The sequence below is a fragment of the Phyllopteryx taeniolatus genome, chromosome 3 (assembly GCF_024500385.1).
Source record: "Phyllopteryx taeniolatus isolate TA_2022b chromosome 3, UOR_Ptae_1.2, whole genome shotgun sequence".
Classification (NCBI taxonomy): domain Eukaryota; kingdom Metazoa; phylum Chordata; class Actinopteri; order Syngnathiformes; family Syngnathidae; genus Phyllopteryx; species Phyllopteryx taeniolatus.
This window is the reverse complement of record NC_084504.1, coordinates 14,544,601-14,565,663: the sequence shown is the minus strand read 5'-3', so window position 1 is coordinate 14,565,663 and position 21,063 is coordinate 14,544,601. Positions and strand designations below refer to the sequence as shown.

At 42.0% G+C, this 21,063-nt stretch overlaps 1 protein-coding gene and 1 long non-coding RNA gene across 2 annotated transcripts in view; one reads left to right on the top strand and one right to left on the bottom strand.

The window, feature by feature from the left end:
• The window catches only part of LOC133474933 (metal transporter CNNM4-like), a 68,125-nt gene extending 49,113 nt beyond the window's left edge, over positions 1 to 19,012 (bottom strand). The window contains exons 1-2 of the mRNA XM_061767120.1: positions 18,220 to 19,012; positions 14,353 to 15,199 (exon numbers count right to left, since the gene is read on the bottom strand). Coding sequence (XP_061623104.1) covers positions 14,353 to 15,199; positions 18,220 to 18,786 — 1,414 coding nt within the window. The 5' untranslated portion in view covers positions 18,787 to 19,012. The remainder of the gene's footprint in view (positions 1 to 14,352; positions 15,200 to 18,219) is intronic.
• LOC133474934 (uncharacterized) lies at positions 18,589 to 19,800 on the top strand. The gene is made up of 2 exons (XR_009787671.1): positions 18,589 to 18,729; positions 19,526 to 19,800. It is a non-coding gene; the product is annotated as an uncharacterized LOC133474934 (long non-coding RNA).
• The last annotated feature ends 1,263 nt before the right edge of the window (positions 19,801 to 21,063 follow it).

The window sequence follows — 21,063 nt, the reverse complement described above, 5'->3', positions numbered from 1 at the left end:
CACGACCCAAGGCGTTACGATGCTGATGGTTTGAAACTCAAACTGATTATTTCGCAGGAGAAAATTGTGAGAGAACTTGGATATTTTTTCGTGTGCATGAGATCATAACAAAGTCAAACAGCTGAGGGAGATCATGTGACAGTCTGTTGACTCTCAGTCTTTTGACTCTCTCTTCAAAACACAATGACACCCGCTGACTTTAAGGCGCTTTAATAACCACCACAAGCTGTTTCTGAACTTAAATTACACCTTAAATCTTTTTTCCATAAAGACCTGCAGAATACAAACACAATGTAACCGCAAACGGATGACCACCATCTACTCTGAGACCCCAAAAGTGTTCTCGTCAGAAAAAGTTTGTCCCACAGGAAACTATGGAAGTACAATTAATCCATTCTGAGATCAAACTAATGTGACACATTCTTAAAACTTTTCTTTAGGCCTATCTGTGCGATATGATTTTAAAATAAAAATTTCAAATCTATTTCACAAACTTCAGATTTCACTCTCTTTTTTTTTTGCCACTCCACTAGCAAAGCTTTTTAGTAAACCCCCCTTCTGAGAGTTGCTTTATTCATTCATTCATCTTCTGTTCCGCTTATCCTCACTAGGGTCGCGGGTATGCTGGAGCCTATCTCAGCTATCTCTGGGCGAGAGGCGGGGTACACCCTGAACTGGTCGCCAGCCAATCGCAGGGCACAGAGTTGCTTTATTTCTCCTGAAATTGTGATTTTTTTTCCCCCTATTAACTTTTTATCACATTTTAGGAGTACATGGCGGCTAACTTGCTAAGCTAAATTAGCCATCCAATTCAATTTGGTTACTTTTTTTTGGGGGGGGGGGGGTAATTTACTTCTCCTAATACCAAATCAGCTTTGATAGTGTGCAGTGAAACTTTTTTTTTTTCCATTGTGCCAGGTAAGCAAAATGGGTATTGTAAATAACTTAAAAAGAAATTCATTATTACCTTTGTACATTTCAGTTTGTAGTTTTTTACTTTTACTTACGTAGAGGGGTTGACTCAGTACTTCTACTTGTACAGAGTATATTTTTGACAAAACTTTCTGTACTTCTACTTAACTCAATCACTGCCAGTCAATTTTAAAGCAGAGTTCCCCATTTCATCAGCTGTTTTAGAGCTTTTGGCTTATCCAATAGAACATATCAAAAGAAAGAGTACGCTCTCTTCTATCAACGAAAAAAAGTTTTTAAGTTTCCATTCCTTAGTAATCAGCAGTAGAACATGGGTTGGTTTCACCCAAAAACAAAAGCGGAGAAAACAAGCTTTATGTATATGTATATATATATATATACATATATATATATATATAAACATTTTTTTTAAATAAATAACCTTAAGCAGAACTGTGATTTTTGCAAAGTAGAGATTGACATCCGAATCTTCTTCAACGACTCAAAAGCTGGACTGACCTCAAATCCAGAGTGATGCAACACCCCCATCTATTGGGATTTATTAGTCATGATACTTGTTTACAAACCTGAATTTCACAGACAAGCTGGAGGAGACCCTCTTCCGCGCATACCCGTTAAAAACATACTGTACTTGACGAATACATACGTCAGTTGAAGTAAACGGTGAGATTCCAATGAGGCCTGTCACAATATTTACAATATTGACTTATCGTCCAATAAATAAAATGGACAACGATAGTTTTTCCGAACTCGATAAATGGTTACTGTTGTGGTGATCCGGCATGCCGATCACAGAGTGAGCCAATAAGTGTTGGACGGCTGTGTCATTAGCCGCTAGAACGCCAGCAGACTGCCACACTCTTGCCGGTGTTGGCGCGCTGCAATATTCCACAGCCTTGCTCCATGTGCAGCGCGTAGATTCACACAACAAAGACACTTAAGGGAAAGTTAACAGTTCGTTGTGTTCGCGAGCTAATGAGCTTGCCAGTTAATGAGCTAAGCAGCTCGCTCCACTGCGGCAAAGTCGTTTAAAACGTCACCGTGTATTTACGTCGAGACAAAGCATGCGCAGACAGAGCTTTTTTCGGCTGTGGCGAAAATTTACCGTACATCTGATTGGTTTAGCAATAGGAATATTCCACCCCTGTGAAACTGAATGAAATTCCATTCGGATTCAGCCTGTTTATTCCGATTTAGGTGTTTATATGGAGCATTTTCATTCAGTTTCGGAATAGAAGGCTCCATGTAAACCAGGCTAGTTTTGCAGCTTTTGCAGAGTAAAGCATAACAATTTAATAGAGAAACAAGAAAGTAAATTATAACAACAACAACAATAATAAAAATAACAATAATGATTTAAAAGCAAATGATAAAATAAAATATATTTAAAAATAATAAGGGCGGGCCTTATTTTTCATGATTTCAGGGGCATTAAAAATAACAATATTGTTGTTTATTATTGTAGTTTTGGGGAAAATATATCATCTTGGAAAAATTATCGTGACAGGCCTAATTCCAATTGATGAATACAAACATCCACGGCAGTATATGAGAAGAGTACAAAGTGACAGTACCCAGTCGCCCAAACAAACTGTACTGAGCAGCTAGAATGGCGATGGATATGATCATACTCTTTCAAAAACATGTTCTTTAGATGCTCACTGAGCTGAAGGCTTGCATCTGTTTCAAACGCTCCACCATCATTCCAGTCCCCAAGAAACCTGCAATCTCGGGTCTAAATGACGACAGGCCTCTCGCTTTGACATCTGTGGTCATGAAGTCCTTTGAACGTCTCGTGCTGGACCACCTCAAGAGTGTCACAGGTCCCCTACTGGACCCCCTGCAGTTTGCCTACCAAGCGAACAGGTCTGCGGATGATGCAGTCAACATGGGACTGCACTTCATCCTAGAACACCTCGACAGTGCAGGGACCTACGCGAGGATCCTGTTCGTGGACTTCAGCTCAGTGTTCAACACCAGCATCCCTGAACTCCTTTCATCCAAGCTTCTCCAGCTCAGCGTCTCACCTGCCATTTGCCAGTGGATTTACAGCTTTCTGATGGGCAGGACACAGCAGGTCAGGCTGGGGGAGGCCACCTCATCCACACGCAGCATCAGCACTGGGGCGCCCAAAGGTTGTGTCCTCTCTCCGCTGCTCTTCTCTCTCTACACGAACGACTGCACCTCAGCGCACCCGACTGTCAAACTCCTGAAGTTTGCAGATGACACCACTGTCATCGGCCTCATCAAGGACGGTGACGAGTCTGCATATCGACAGGAAGCGGAGCGGCTGGAGCTGTGGTTCGGCCAACACAACCTGGAGCTGAACACGCTCAAGACTGTAGAGATGATCGTGGACTTCAGGAGGCATCCTTCGCCACAGCTGCCCCTCACATTGTCCAGCTGCCTTGTGTCAACCGTCGAGACCTTCAAGTTCCTGGGAATTACAGTCTCTCAGGACCTGAAGTGGGCGACCAACATCAACTCCGTCCTGAAAAAGGCCCAGCAGAGGATGTACTTCCTGCGGCTTCTGAGAAAGCACGGCCTGCCACCGGAGCTGCTGAGACAGTTCTACACAGCGGTCATCGAATCAGTCCTGTGTTCTTCCATCACAGTCTGGTTTGGTGCTCCTACAAAAAAGGACAAACTCCGACTGCAACGGACAATCAAAACTGCTGAAAGGATTGTCGGTACCCCCTACCCACCATGAGGACTTGCACGCTGCCAGAACTAAGACAAGGGCGTGCAAAATCCTCTCTGACCCTGCGCACCCCGGTCACCAGCTCTTCCAGCTCCTTCCCTCAGGTAGGCGCTACCGTTCAATGCAAACTAGAACTAGTAGACATTCCAACAGCTTCTTCCCTCTTGCGATCAACTTCTTAAACACCTAACCTACAATTCCATTACAACATGCTGGCAATTTTTTGACTTGAGTTCGTTGTCACATTTCTGTGGGGCCAATTATGTATTACTCATGCACTCACTGTAGTTGTCTCGCCATGCTGCACTATTTGCATATACTGGCCACTCATGCAAGAGTAGCATCGGCTCCATTTGCACACTGATTGAGGAGTATCTGTAACATTTGCACAACCAACATTGTCCCAGATTATCGCACTATTCGTCACTTTAAACCGCATACACTCCTTGAAGTCTCAGCGCCCTTTGCACAATGGTCATTGCACCGGACTATTGCAATATTAGTCATTCGAACTGCTCTAAGTGCTAGAGGACTGTGCATCTTTTTGCACAATTGTCAAAAAAAAATAAAAAATGTACCGGCATTACCAGATAACTAGCAACCCTTTACTGCTCAGTGACTGGTTTTTTTTGTCAATGTCTTTCTGTTTCCAAAGTGTTCTGTAAATTGACTGTCTGTTGTCGGCTCCAACTACCGGAGACAAATTCCTTGTGTGTTTTTGGACATACTTTGCAAATAAAGAGGATTCTGATTCTGATGACATAAAGACAATTTCGTGGGAATTTTTAGGCACATTTTTTTCTATCCATAGCCCTACTGTACGACCTTTAATTTGACTGTTGCGCCACTTGGACTTCCGCGTCTCCTGCTGCTATTTCCTGCCAGCACCATTAAGATTTCATAACGGCTAATGGCGGGGTGTCTCCATCTAAGAAGGTCATCTGGTAGTTCTGAACTCCCAAGCAGAAGCCTTTGTGAAGGACGCCGTCACCACGGTAATGGACGCCGAGCAGCAAAGTGTGGAACTTGAGACTTCACCAGGGAGTCCAGGCTACCTATCAATCATGCAGTGGACCGACCAGGCTTGTGATATAAAAAAAAAATAGACTCTCTCTTAAAACAGGGTATATGGCTGTGTTCAGAATTAACCAATCACATTCAAATTCATGTTAATTGGGAGTCAGTCTGCATACCACCTGCTACCATTGAAAGTGACTCTGATTAACTCCAAATAAAGTTCAAATGTTCAAGTAGCCTATCTCAGTTGTTTAATTTTACTTCTCTTCTCAAAAAGATATATTTGTTTTAATTGTGTTGTACAAGTTATAGGTCACATTCAAGTAGGCCTGTCACGATAATTATGATCTTGATTTATCGTTTGATAAATAAAATAGACAACAGTTTTTCCGGAATAGATAAATTCTCATTGTTGTGGTGAACTGGCGTGCGGCTCACTAGGCCTATATGATTAATCGAAATTTAAGCGTGATTTTGATTTTGGCTTCTCATGATCGTAAATCTTGCCCTGCAACTGGCTGGCAACCAGTTCAGGGTGTACTCTGCCTCCTGCCCGCAGTTAGCTGGGATAGGCTCCAGCATACCCGCGACCCTAGTGAGGATAAGCGGTGTAGAAAATGGATGGATGGATAGAAGAAAAACGATTAATGTGCCATGGCGCGCGTTGTGTATGCATGTTCCTGCGTTGTAAACGTACCCTGAATGCACCCTGTGTTGCTTGTACAACTTCAATTCCAATGAAGTTGGGATGTTGTGTTAAACATAAATAAAAACAGAATACAATGATTTGCAAATCATGTTCAACCTATATTTAATTGAATATACTACAAAGACAAGATATTTAATGTTCAAACTGATAAACTTTATTGTTTTTAGTAAACAATCATTAAGTTAGAATTTTATGGCTGCAACACGTTCCAAAAAAGCTGGGACAGGTGGCAAAAAAGACTGAGAACGTTGAGGAATGCTCATCAAAGACCTATTGGAACATCCCACAGGTGAACAGGTTAATTGGGAACAGGTGGGTGCCATGATTGGGTATAAAAGGAGCTTCCCTGAAATGCTCAGTCATTCACAAGCAAACATGGGACAAGGTTCACCTCTTTGTGAACAAGTGCGTGAGAAAATCGTCAAACAGTTTTAGGACAATGTTCCTCAACGTACAATTGCAAGGAATTTAGGGATTTCATTATCTAAGGTCCATAATATCATCAAAAGGTTCAGATAATCTGGAGAAATCACTGCATGTAAGCGGCAAGGCCGAAAACCAACATTACCTTCGATCCGTCAGGCGGCACTGCATCAAAAACCGACATCAATGTGTAAAGGATATCACCACATGGGCTCAGGAACATTTCAGAAAACCAATGTCAGTAAATACAGTTCGGCGCTACATCCGTAAAGTGCAACTTGAAACTCTATTATGCAAAGCAAAAGCCGCCGGCTTTTCTGGGCCCAAGTTCATCTTAGATGGACTGATGCAAAGTGGAAAAGTGTTCTGTGGTCCAACGACTCCACATTTCAAATTGTTTTTGGAAATTGTGGACGTCGTGTCCTGCGGGCCAAAGAGGAAAAGAACCATCCGGACTGTTATGGACGCGAAGTTCAAAAGCCAGCATCTGTGATTGTATGGGGCTATGTTAGTGCCAATGGCATGGGTAACTTACACATCTGTGAAGGTACCATTAATGCTGAAAGGTACATACAGGTTTTGGAGAAACACATGCTGCCATTCAAGCAACGTCTTTTTCATGGACTCCCCTGCTTATTTCAGCAAGACAATGCCAAACCACATTCTGCACGTGTTACAACAGCGTGGCTTCATAGTAAAAGAGTGCGTGTACTAGAATGGCCTCCCTGCAGTCCAGACCTGTCTCCCATTGAAAATGTGTGCCGCATTATGAACCGTAAAATACGACAATGGAGACCCCGGACTGTTGAACAGCTGAAGCTGTACATCAAGCAAAAATGGGAAAGAATTCTACCTACAAAGCTTCGACAATTAGTGTCCTCAGTTCCCAAACGTTTATTGAATGTTGTTAAAAGAAACGGTGATGTAACACAGTGGTAAACATGACCATGTCCCAGCTTTTTTGGAACGAGTTGCAGTCATAAAAATCTAAGTTAATGATTATTTGCTAAAAACAAAGTTTATCAGTTTGAACATTAAATATCTTGTCTTTGTAGTGTATTCAATTAAATATAGGTTGAACATGATTTGCAAATCATTGTATTCTGTTTTTATTTATGTTGAACACAACGTCCCAACTTCATTGGAATTGGGGTTGTAGCATGCGTGTGACGGCATGTTCTTCTGCCCTCGAGTGTGTTTTAAGGTGTTTATTGACACCCCAGTTGGAGTTTACTGTAAAACTAAAAGCATATAAAAAAGAATTACACACATTGGAAATTTAAATACAAGACACATCATTTTAGAAATCGCTAGCTTTCTACAGAACAGTCAATGGAAAAATCCTATTGACAGGCTAGCTAACAGCATTAGATCACGGGAGGGATTTACCTTCAAATAATGAATATTCACACACAACTGCCGTAATAACACATGCAAACAGGTGATGTAACAATACTCACAGGCATATATTCTTCCTAATCTGTGAAAAACGAGTTTCATAACATTTTATTGTGACTGTCTTCTTCTGCTCTTTTTTAAGCTTGCTGTAAATATGCAGCTCCATGCATGCATCGCACCACACTGCCCCTAAGGCCTAGGCACACACAGCAGGAACAGCAGATACATTCATGGCTTAGTATAAAAAGGCTTTTTTACCCTTGACTGTCTGACATGAAATCAGACTAAAATGTTCCTGTTTTAGGTCAATTAAGATGACCAACATGATTTGTATTTGCTAAATGCTAAAATATTGAATGAAGGATTTTTCTTTTTCACACATATATTAGACCAGTGATTCCCAACCAGTGTGCCGTGGCACATCAGTGTGCCGTGAGAGCTCTTCTGGTGTGCCGCGGGAAGTTATTAAATTTCACTTAATTGGTCAAAATATTATTTATTTACAACAAATTAAAAAAAAATTTTTTAATCCATCTATGCCAGCTGCATATAAAGACAGACAGACAGAACAAATAAATGCTCTTCTATTAGATGGCAGAAAGTGCATAATTGACTTGTGTATTCACTTTTTGTGACATTTTTGTTTGTTGGTGTGCCGTGAGATTTTTCAAATGTAAAATATGTGCCTTGGCTCAATAAAGGTTGGGAATCACTGTATTAGACAAAGCAGTCACCGCATGAGTGCCAATGTTTTTCGCCATGGCTGTATTTATTTTTATTTGTTTTGTATTTCTATTTTTTAATATATTATTTTATTTGTTATTCATTTATTTTGTGGTTCTGTTAAGTTACATTTACATTTGAGTTTTGGTAGTTAAATTAAAACTAAGTTTTGATAGCAATGAATAACCTATTCAAATGTATTCATCCTGATTTCAATATCAATTAAAATAATTGTGATTATTATTTTTTCCATGATCGCCCAGCCCCACAGCTTACGACCATTTGGACGGCTGTGTCATTAGCCACTAGTGGTCTCGTGGTTCAGTCCAATACTCTACACCCTTGCTCTATGTGCATCTCCAGCGCCTTCAGCGGACCGAGGGCAGGCCTTATTTTTTTTATGAATTCAGAGGCATTAAAAAAATAAAATAATGTTTTTTTTAAAACTACGATAAAAACTATCGTTTATCGTGACAGTTTTTGGGAAAATACATCGTCCTAAAAAACTTTTTATCGTGACGGGCCTAATTATTGATGTAAAAAGAGTTTGAAAATTATTTTTCCATCTCATTTATAACATCACAAAAACCTGGCAGACTATTTTAGCCACTGAATGTGTTACTGCCCCGTATGTGTTCAGGCCTTTTCACACTTCATTTGGCAAATGGAGGAAGGCATAATCATTGCTAGGGTTGGTTGTCCTGATGCCATTTTCAGCTGATCGAGATCGGGTGAAAATTTTAAATGTCACTAAGTGACAAAATAATTCAAAGGTACAAAGATATTGCCAAAAGGAACAGTAATAGCCAGAGGTGAGACCGAGTTATTGCTTTGCAAGTCACAAGTCTCAAGTCTTTGCCCTCGAGTCCCCAGTAAAGTTTCAAGTCGAGACTTGCAAGTCCCACACTTAGGGTTGAGTCCTTTCGAGTCATTTGTTATTGGTTTCCTCTTTTAAATATCAGTATTCTTCTTAAATTCACATTGCGCATCTAGCAGGAAACTGCATTTTCTTGTCTACACACATTTCTCATGAGGCAATTTCGAACAAATATAAATAGAATTCAATTTAAACTTGGCATTTCTTGAAAGTATCAAAAACATAAGGCATTAATATAAAAAATAAAAAAAAAAGAGGAATACAATTTTATCTCACTCGGAACACTAGGGAGCACTATGTAAAAATATTACATCAAAAAGAGGCGAAGAAAAGGACGCAAAGAAGAATGTAGTTTCATGTCGCATAGATAGATGCTAGCAGTGTGCCGATCAACTGGTAAATAAAGTGATTAAAAAAAGAAACACAGTACAAGACTGATTCTTGAGAACACTACACTGACTAAACCAGACTGTAATGTACAGGAAGCCCAGACAGCGCACGGCCGGCCCACCGTGTAACTATTTGCATGATTGCTCACAAACCTAGCTGCTAATGCTAACAAAAATAAGCATACGCGACGTCAAGCCGCGCGATTCCCAACAATGCAATGTGCATTTTAATTTTTTTTTTGCGATAATTAACGTCTTTATTGTTACATTAAATATTGTTGTTGTTTCTATTATGTTAACAATGGTTCTTGGAATGTATACCTTATTTGGCTGTCACATCTATTGTTGATTTATGTTGTCCTTTTGGTTTTTCTTGTTGTTGTTGTTTTTTAATTGGAACCATGACTTTAGGTGCTGTATAAAAGAATGAGCTCTTGGTCAATTCCTCAACCAGAGCGTGCCCAACAGGGCGTTAACTGTTAAAAGCTAATAAGAACTAACGACACATTAGCAATAATGGTGTGGAACACTAATAAATAATCACTCAGACCTTCAGCATTATGTTGTTACTTATCATATTTTCCTGTAGTAAAACACTAAGTTGCACATATAGCTCTAGAAAGGTAAAGCTCCAAACTATTGGTTTTTCAGTTATTTGGTCAATATAGCAAGTTTTTTTCAAGTCAATGGGTTCAAAGTCCAAATGAAGTCACGGGTCATTGCTGTTCAAGTCCAAGTGGACTCGCAAGTCTTAACATATTCTCAAGTCTAAAGTTGTCAAATTCATGACTTGAGTTCAAGTCATGTGACTCGAGTCCACACCACTGGTAATAGCTTTGTTTTATATCACAGCCAGCCTTCCCAGTTAACATGGATATTTGACTTCTCAAGCCGTCAATGGCAGTGAATGTTTCTAGTACTGGTATAATATAAGTACACTTTACACCGATCTGATCGGTATCGGCCAATAATTAGCATTTCACATCCCGTCTTTCACGATCACAGGCTTCATCTTGTCAACTCAAACGCGACTGGATACACTCGTTACCCTGGCGACGACATCACAACGTGTGTATTATAAGAGCAAAATGGAGACAAACGTGTGTTGGTGGTCACTGACCAACAAGAAGGTGCAATTCCTGGAGAAATTGCGTGTGAATGTTGAAATGCTGATTGAATTCATGTGCTTGAATGGGCTGAACACGTAGAAGTTGGAACGGTGGGAATCGGTTGAGAAATAAGGAAACTAGCTAAAGATGTAGAATGTGTCTTATTGTGGCTAAAATGCAGGTATTTTAGTGTTGCACAGTGCAGAATATGGGTAGTGTGGGGAATGTGGAAAACGTAGTAAGTGGAATGATGTGAATTGGTGAAGAAATGTGGAAGCAGGGGGGAAGAAGGCAGAATAGAATGGAATGGGGGAGAATGTGGGTGTTTTAACAGTAAAATGTGGGTGAAAATGTGGAATGTGGGTAATATGGGAATGCGGGGAATACGGGAATTCTGAATAAACTGAATGTTTTAAAAGTGAAAGAATTATGTGAAAGTATTTTGTTGAAAGTGTCATCGGGAATGAATGGGATTTTTTTGGGTGTAAAATGTGTAATTGTGGGTAATGTGAAAATGTTGCGGCTTAGATGAGTAATAGCACGCGTCGCGTGAATCTTTCGAACATGTCGAAGTTGGAACGGAGTGAATCGGATGTAAAATGGCGAAGGAGAAGCCCGTCACAAAACGCGGCAGAATAATAAATGCTTGAGCATTCACACAATAAAGTAATTCAATTACAGTCAATTAGCACTCATTATTTCTCCTTCCATCCATCCATTGTCTTGCGGTCATCTGAGGTCGGTTTGCGACCCGAAGTTTTAAGCAATTCAGAAGTTGACTTGCTGGTATGTTTTGGATCGTTATTATTTTTAAACAAAACAAAATACCTATTTTTGTGTACCTAAAAAAACAACAACTTTATTTGGCAGATATTTTAGGCTATATCATACATTTGGATGCTTTTGTGTGTTGTTCACTCAGCAACCTGTTTGTGCATTTTTATGCACTGCCAATTTGTGTCCTGTTTTGAATAAAGGGAAATGCAAATTTAATTTATTTGTCCGATTCATTGCTGAATCAAAAAAAAAAATCTCAATTATGAAAATAATCGTGAGTTGCATTCAGTCTTTTCCTCCAATTCAATATTGATTCAGCAAATCCTCTGAATCAATTTATCTCCTGGCCAGTGGTGGATGCTTTGCATGAGACTATATTTGGCAGACATTGAATGTATGTATATCATACATTTGTATGTTTTTGTGTGTTGGTCCATTGCCTATTGTAAAGCTGCATGACATTATTTAGTTTTTTTTTTCCTTTCCTTTTTTAATTATATTCATTTTATTACTTTAAGAGCGCTGGGATATTCACACAGCAACCTGTTTGTGCCCTTTTGTGCACCGCCAATTTGAAATAATGTCCTGTTTTTGAATAAAGGGAATTGTATTTTTAATCTGATTCGATTAATTGGAAAAATAATCAACAGATTGATTATGAAAATAATCGTGAGTTGCAGCCCTACTCCCCTCCCAATTCAGCAACTTTATTTGGCAGATATTTTAGGCTATATCATACACTTGTATCTTTTTGTGTGTTGTTCACGCAGCAACCTGTTTGAGCACTTTTATGCACTGACAATTTGAAATAATGTCCTGTTTTGAATAAAGGGAAATGCAAATGTATTTGTTTTATCAGAATCACTGCTGAATCAAAAAAATTATTTATAGTTTATGAAAATAATCGTGAGTTGCATTCCGTCTTCTCCTCCAATTTAATATCGATTCAGCAAATCCTCTGAATCAATTTATCTCCTGGCCAGTGGTGGATGCTTTGCATGAGACTATATTTGGCAGACATTGAATGTATGTATATCATACATTTGTATGTTTTTGTGTGTTGGTCCATTGCCTATTGTAAAGCTGCATGACATTATTTAGTTTTTTTTTTCCTTTCCTTTTTTAATTATATTCATTTTATTACTTTAAGAGCGCTGGGATATTCATGCAGCAACCTGTTTGTGCCCTTTTGTGCACCGCCAATTTGAAATAATGTCCTGTTTTTGAATAAAGGGAATGGTGTTTTTAATCTGATTCGATTAATTGGAAAAATAATCAACAGATTGATTATGAAAATAATCGTGAGTTGCAGCCCTACTCCCCTCCCAATTCAGCAACTTTATTTGGCAGATATTTTAGGCTATATCATACACTTGTATCTTTTTGTGTGTTGTTCACGCAGCAACCTGTTTGAGCACTTTTATGCACTGACAATTTGAAATAATGTCCTGTTTTGAATAAAGGGAAATGCAAATGTATTTGTTTTATCAGAATCATTGCTGAATCAAAAAAATTATTTATAGTTTATGAAAATAATCGTGAGTTGCATTCCGTCTTCTCCTCCAATTTAATATCGATTCAGCAAATCCTCTGAGTCCGCTCACCTCCTGGCTAGAGGGGGGCGTTTTACATGTTTCGGGTTGTATGGACGGAGCCCGCATTCAACCAAACAACAACGTAAAGTCACCCAGTGCCTTCAACTTTAACTCTGAAATTTAGGGTCAGTATGGATTCATGTGTAATTCCAGAACAAAGGAAATACATAAACGTAAGGTATTTTGTAACACACCTCATATGTTCACATGGGGATGAAAATAAATCTTGACAACCATCAACAGGTACTCTTATTAGTGTATTTCTACTCGAATGAATCGCCATAAAAGCATTTAAATCAATTCCAAATCGAATCTCAACCTAAAGAATTAAAATCGAATCAATTTGTGAGATTCTTAAGAATACCCAGCCCTAAGGCACTACTGTAACTTCGTTGTGTGTTTTTTGTGTATGTGTAGCAACTCCCTCCCGCCTCGACAGCCCGAGATGCACCACAGAGCTTTTTGTTGGCCCACTGCCACCTTGCACTCAACAACAACAGCAGCAGCAGCAGCAGCCACTGTGACACACGACAGGAAGAAACTCCTCTGAACCACAACTGCCGCCACAGCCCCTACGGCCGATTTGAACACAGACCCGAGACAAGATGTCTGACTGGGAAGACAAAGAGGAAGTGCATCTGTGTGTGCAGTGAAGTAAAAGGAAGCATCATGAGTGGACAACAAACGTTGATTTGTATGTCTGCGCGCACCTGTGCGCGATTGAGATCTTGGGGTCTTACAAGAAAAAAATAGAGGGACAACAGCAACTTGGAGGAATGTGAACCAGGGGGCATTAACTACGATGACCCAACAGAGTGGGTAAGGTAGGTAAGTAGATAGATAAAGTTAATTTCTGTTTATCAGTCGATATAGTATCAGTACTTGAAGAACAGAGTGTGAGTACTTTTGCCACCTCTGTCCCTGACTAATGTCTACAATGGAAGTAATAATTAAAGTTCAAAAGAAGCTGTTTCTGGTGCTCTCGCAAAGAAACGGAACATTGTCTCAAAAGTTGTTTGCACACATGGAGGCATGCAAGCGACTCCTAATCTCGGGTCTTAATCCACGTGGCCACCATGTGAGATTACACACGCTTGATGCTTCATTAGGTACAAACGTACCCTTAGGACCCCAAATTCTGTGTTCCGTGAAAGCCTGGAAAGAGCGCAAGTCAAATTGTCTGCAGTTCAGAAACAAAATTTAGGGGAGAAATGTGATTGTGATTAATCCAAATCAGACATTTGCAAACATCTTCTTTTACTTTAAAAACAAAAATCAACATTTTTGCCTATTTTCTGACATGTTATGGATCAAACCAGTAACTGAATCATTATCCCTTTCTGAATTTTTTGCACTGTTAATTTGAAATGTCCTGTTTTTTTCAATAAAGGAATGGATTTTTAAAAAAATCAGATTAATCAAAAAAATAATCGACAGATAAATCGATTATTTAAAAAAGTGTAAATTCCAGCCTTAATGTTGTCGTCACCTATGATTTGACTGCTAACCCACATGGATGATTACGGTCTTGCCCCAGGTTGACTGGTTGGTTTAGCACATTGCTAGATGTGAGGTTACAGCTAGCCATGAGGATGATTTATCGGAAGGAGACGGGGAGGCTTCCGAGACAGTTAACACTAACGCTAGAACGGCCACAGATTGACTGTGTAACAGAATTATCTCCATTCCCCCCCCACTAACCTTTCTTGAACTCCTCCAGCATGGAGTCCAGTTTGGTGTCATGGAAGACAAAGTGAACCGGGTGGTTGTAGAACTTGGTGATGGTCTTAAGCGTGGTGCTGTCGTCCGGGTCGACGAAGGCCAGGTCCTTGACAAAAAGCACATCCACAATGTTGGAACGCTCGCCCTCGTAAACGGGGATGCGCGTGTAGCCGCTCTCCATGATCTCCGACATGGTGTTGAAGTCTAGCACAGCGTCGCTGTGGATCATGAAGCAGTTGCCGAGCGGCGTCATCACGTCCTCCACCGTCTTGGTGCGCAGCTCCAGCGCCCCCTGGATCATGTTTAACTCCTCCTTCACCAGGTCGTTGTAGGGCTCCGTCACCTTCAGCATCTCCACCAGCTTCTCGCGGTTGTACACAGTCCCAATCTCCTGGCCCAGCACGCAGTCCAGGAGCTTGCTGATGGGCCACGACAGCGGGAAGGTGAGCAGCATGAACAGCTTGGTGACCAGGATGGTGTTGGCACCCACCGCCAGGCCGTGGCGTGAACACAGTGCTTGGGGCACGATCTCACCGAAGATCACGATCCCCACTGTGGAGGCTACCACTGCGCCCACGCCTGACTTGGTCAGGTCATCCAGCAGGATAGTGAGTGTCGTGTTCACCAGAACGTTGCCCAGGAGGAGCGAGCACAGGAGGTAGTTGCCTTTGCGGCGAATGGGCTCAATTTTGCGGGCGTACTTCTTCTCCTTTTCAGTGCCGCAACTTTGCACGATACGCAGCTCCATGGGGTCCAGAGCCATCAGACCCAGGTTTAGCCCGCTGAACATGCCCGACAGGACCAGCAAGAAGGAGATGATGATCACCTGCAGTGGTGGGAAGAAAGCAAGTGCAAATATTTGCTTATTGTACTTACTTACTAAGTAGTAGTCGTTCAGGTATCTTAAGTATTTATTTTTCTGACGACTTCTTACTTTTTACTACCACATTTGAAAACATTCACAAATAGTTGGGGTGATTGGGCTTTGAAATTAAATTTCAGGATAAACCTAAAATGCCTCATAACCTTTACAGGTGAACTTATTGTGACCTTTTTAAAGTTTTGAACACACATGTCCAACTGTTGAATGTTTCAGTCCTTTTCACAACAGCTGTTTAATCCATGAACCGACCAATTTATTTCCAAGATATGGTTCAATTAGAATTGGTATTTAAACAGTCTTCTTTATCTTGCGGTTGTTGCAAAGCTATGCCCAGTGATGTTTTTTTTTTCTCATGTAAATTAGAGCGGCTACCTCTGTATAATTGTTGAAATTTTGAATTAAGACTTAAAATTATTAGATTCTGCATCGACCGACGGGGACAAGATATGAAGAAGACATCTACCTCAGATGCACTGCTGTGGAGGATTCTGCATCGACTGACCGGAAAGAACCTCTTCCCTGGAGGAGTCTACCCGCGGCGCTTCATTTCATTAAAGGGACTCTCATGCTCTTATAACTAACATTGTACGGCACCATATCGTGTGATAAATGTTGCCCACCCGGCATTAATTGCAGCCTGGTCATCCTGGAAGGGGGGGGATCCCTCCCTCTACAACCCCTATTCCAATGAAGTTGGGACATTATGTTAAACATAAATAAAAACAGAATACAATGATTTGCAAATCATGTTCACCCTATAATTAATTGAATACACGACAAAGACAAGATAGTTAATGTTCAAACTGATCAACTTGATTGTTTTTAGCAATATTCATTAACTTAGAATTTTATGGCTGCAACACGTTCCAAAAAAGCTGGGACAGGTGGTAAAAAAGACTGAGAAAGTTGAGGAATGGTCATCAAACACCTGTTTGGAACATCCCACAGGTGAACAGGCTAATTGGGAACAGGTGGGTGCCATGATTGGGTATAAAAGGAGCTTCCCTGAATTGCTCAGTCATTCACAAGCAAAGATGGGGCGAGGTTCACCTCTTTGTAAACAAGTGCGTGAGAAAATAGTCAAACAGTTTAAGGACACTGTTCCTCAACGTACATCCGTTTTCTGAGCCGCTTCTCCTCACTAGGGTCGCGGGCGTGCTGCAGCCCATCCCAGCTATCATCGGGCAGGAGGCGGGGTACACCCTGAACTGGTTTCCAGCCACATACAAACAAACAACCATACGCACTCACATTCACACCTACGGGCAATTTAGAGGCTCCAATTAATGCATGTTTTTGGGATGTGGGAGGAAACCGGAGTGCCCGGAGAAAACCCATGCAGGCACGGGGAGAACATGCAAACGCAACACAGGCGGGGCCGGGGATTGAACCCCGGTCCTCAGAACTGTGAGGCAGACGCTCTAACCAGTCAGCTGCCGTGCCGCCCCTCAACGTACAATTGCAAGGAATTTCGGGATTTCATCATCTACAGTCCATATCATCATCAAAAGGTTCCGAGAATCTGAAGAAATCACTGCATGTAAGCGGCAAGGTTCAAAACCAACATTGAATGCCCGTGACCTTCGATCCCTCAGGCAACACTGCATCAAAAACCGACATCAATGTGTAAAGGATATCACCACATGGGCTCAGGAACACTTCTGAAAACCAATGTCAGTAAATACAGTTCGGTGCTACATCCGCAAGTGCAACTTGAAACTCTACTATGCAAAGCAAAAGCCATTTATCAACAACGCCCAGAAACGCCGCCAGCTTCTCTGGGTCCGAGCTCATCTTAAATGGACTAATGCAAAGTGGAAAAGTGTTTTGTGGTCCAACGAGTCCACATTTCAAATTGTTTTGGGAAATTTTGGACGTCGTATCCTCCGGGCCAAAGAGGAAAAGAACCATCCGGACTGTTATGGACACAAAGTTCAAAAGCCAGCATCTGTGATGGTATGGGGCTGCGTTAGTGCCAATGGCATGGGTAACTTGCACATCTGCGAAGGCACCATTAATGCTGAAAGGTACATACAGGTTTTGGACATCTTTTTCATGGACACCCCTGCTTATGTCAGCAAGACAATGCCAAACCACATTCTGCCTGCAGTCCAGACCTGTCTCCCATTGAAAACGTGTGCCGCATTATGAACCGTAAAATACGACAACGGAGACTCCGGACTGTTGAACAGCTGAAGGTGTACATCAAGCAAGAATGGGAAAGAATTCCACCTACAAAGCTTTAACAATTAGCGTCCTCAGTTCCCAAACCTTTATCGAATGTTGTTCAAAGAAAAGGTGATGTAGCACAGTGGTAAACATGACTCTGTCCCAGCTTTTTTGGAACGTGTTGCAGCCGTAAAATTCTAAGTTAATGATTATTTGCTAAAAACAATAACGTTTATCAGTTTGAACATTAAATATCTTGTCTTTGTAGTGTATTCAATTAAATATAGGTTGAACATGATTTGCAAATCATTGTATTCTGTTTTTATTTATGTTTAACACAACGTCCCAACTTCATTGGAATTGGGGTTGTATGATCCCTTCTCAAGGTTTCTTCCTTTTTTGCCCCCGTATTGGATTTTCTCAGAGTTTTTCCCTGCCCGAATGGGGAGCTAGACCAGGGTATGTTGTTGATGATTGTGAACTGTGGGGATGTTTGAGATTTGAGATTCTTTTGTGATTTAATAAATACACTTGATTTAAAATTAACTTGACAGTGTGAGCACTTTGTGTGTGTGTGTCAACCAATCAAAACGGGTATGGGTACGGGTAAAAAAAAACTAAATAATGTCTTTGCTCTTTTTACTTAAGTACAGGTCATAGTTTGTACTTTTTATTTTTACTAAAGTAAAGGAATTGAATCAATGCTTGTACTTTTACCATTCTTATTTTTACACAAGCATCTGTACTTCTGCTTAAGTACAGAGTGCGAGTACTTTTTACCACCTCTAATTCACCTGGAGCCACACGGGGAGCAGGGACTTCTTCACCTCCACCACGCGCACCCGGCCGTCACGTTCGTCCAACTGGGTCCAGACGTCCGGGGGGTCCAGAGGGTCCCGCACGCACAGGGCGAACACCTTGACGACCTCGCTCTTGCGGAGCTGCTTGACGGTGACGGTGGCCAGCCCGGAGGTGTTGCGGTTACTCACGCTCATGGTGCCCTTCACCACCAGGTCCTTGCTGTGTTCCGGGCACGTCCGGTTGAGAGGCACCTCCACGGCGCCGTGGGCATCGTCCTCCGCCTCGCTGGAGTAAAGCTCAGTGAAGCGGACCAGCGCGGAGCTGTTCGGGAACAAGTGGAGCCCGTAGAACCGGACCAGGATGTCGCTGCCCTCAGTTACCTGGATCACCCCACGCTCTGTGGTCCCGGCCGGCGTGTCGCTGCGCTCCAGCCGCATGCCGAGAATCCGCGTGGCGGCCCGCGGCTCTGCCAACGCCGCCTCGGCCCGGACGCCCGCCGCAAGGTGTGTAAAGAGCAGTAAAGTTCGCAGAAACCCGCGTCCCCTCGACGCCGTCGCCATGTTTGTTTCGCTCACTGACTGTCAACTGTGTCGGAGGAGGGAGGGGAGCGGGGGAACTGACGTCACCGTTCTCGTTTGCTAATTTCCATATGTCGAAGCTGGCCAATAGCCTGCTGAGACGTCACCACGAAACCCTTGACCGAGTCGCCCTCCCCGTGAAGTTTTTGTTTTTAAACCGAATGGACTTGGTGTCGTACTCCGGTTTCCTCACACGTCCCAAAACATGCACGGCAGGGTTATTTTAAAACTCTAAATTGCCCGTAGGTGTGAATGTGAGTGCGAAAAGTTGTTTGTCTATATGTGCCCTGCGATTGGCTGGCACCAGTTCAGAGTGTACCCCGCCTCTCGCCCAGCGTCAGCTGGGATAGGCTCCAGCACGCCCGCGACCCGAGTGAGGAGAAGCAGCTCAGAAAATGGATGGATGGATGTTCGATTTCCATATTTACCGTAAATGTCACTGCTAAAACTGAAAGATTGAGATCTGTTTTCTTATTAAGTAAAAATATATACTAATATATATATTCAAATATATTCAAATATTGAATGTGCACAATAGTTGGTACGCCTTCCCTTATGTATCCAATACAATAGCTGAAAGTATGTTAATTTGATATAAATTTTGATGGACAGCGTCATGGAGAAAATAAATACTAATAGATTGCATTTTTAATGGTTTCATTGATATTTAGTTTAATCAGAATTTTAAACCAAATGTTAATTTCTTATTCCACTACTGCAGCCGTGGCCCAATGGTTAAGCTCATCACCTGCCACTGTGGGGGACCTAGGTTCAAGACTCTGACCGGACCATCTGCCAACATCCCCAGACTCACGGCTGTGGTGTCCTTGAGCAAGACACTGATACCCTGAAATGCTTCAGCTGCCCCCTGCTCCAGTGTGTTCCACTAACATGTGAATGTGTTCACTGTGATGGGTTAAATGCAGAGAACAAATTTGTGTGCCTGCATTGCATGCATGTTCATGACAATAAAAGGTGATTCTTCTTCTTATAAAACTTTTTAATGCTTATTTAAGACTTCTATATCAGAAGACTTCATTAATGCAGCCCTATGGGGGGCACAAGCCAGAGCAAACTATAGGCCGGTCCCAAGAACGGTTAACAATACCGGATCGGTCGTGGCCCGGGTTAACAACGTCCGCCACTGCCGCCGTCAACCTGCAGGGCGCCGTTGGAAATTCAGCTACTGTGGGTCGAAGTCGAAGAAGAAGAAGAAGAGGTGGAAAGCGGGTTCTTCGGCAGAAAGAGAAGAGGAAAGCACAGAGCCTAGAACTGAGTCTGGGGACTTTGAATGTTGGAAATATGACAGGAAAATCTCAGAAGTTGGTTGAAATGATGATGAGGAGAAAGGTTGATATATTGTGTGTCCAGTAGACCAGGTGGAAGGGCAGTAAGGCGAGAAGTTTAGGGGCAGGGTTTAAATAATTTTAACATGGTGTAGATGGGAAGAGAAATGGAGTCGGGGTTATTTTAAAATAAGAGTTGCCTCAGAATGTCTTGAAAAGAGTATCAGATCGAGTGATGAAGCTGAAACTTGAAATTGAGGGTGTTATGTATAATGTGATTATTGGCTATGCCCCACAGGTAGGATGTGACCTAGAGGTGAAAGAGAAATTCTGAAGTAGTTCTGAGCATCCCAGACAGAGAGAGAGTCTCGATTGGTGCAGATTGTAATGGACATGTTGGTGAAAGAAATAGGGGTGATGAAGAAGTGATGGTAAGTACGGCATCCAGGAAAGGAACTTGGAGGGACAAATGGTGGTAGACTTTGCAAAAAGGATGCAAATGGATGGAGTGAACACTTTTTCCAGAAGAGGCAGGAACATAGGGTGACCTACAAGAGCGGAGGTAGAAGCACGCAGGTGGATTACATCTTGTGCAGACGATGTAATCTGAAGGAGGTTACCGACTGTAAGGTTGTGGTAGGGGAGAGTGTGGCTAGACAGCATAGGATGCTGGTGTGTAAAATGACTCTGGTGGTGGGGAGGAAGATTAGGAAGACAAAGGCAGAGCAGAGAACCATGTGGTGGAAGCTGAGACAGGACGAGTGTTGTGCAGTTTTTCGGGAAGAGGTGGGACAGGCTCTCGGCGGACAGGAAGACCTTCCAGAAGACTTGATCACTGCAGCCAAGGTGATCAGAGAGGCAGGCAGGAGAGTACATGGTGTATCTTCTGGCAAGAAAGGAGAGAAGGAGACTTGGTGGTGGAACCCCACAGTACAGTAAATCATACAAGGAAAAAGGTTATCCAAGAAGACGT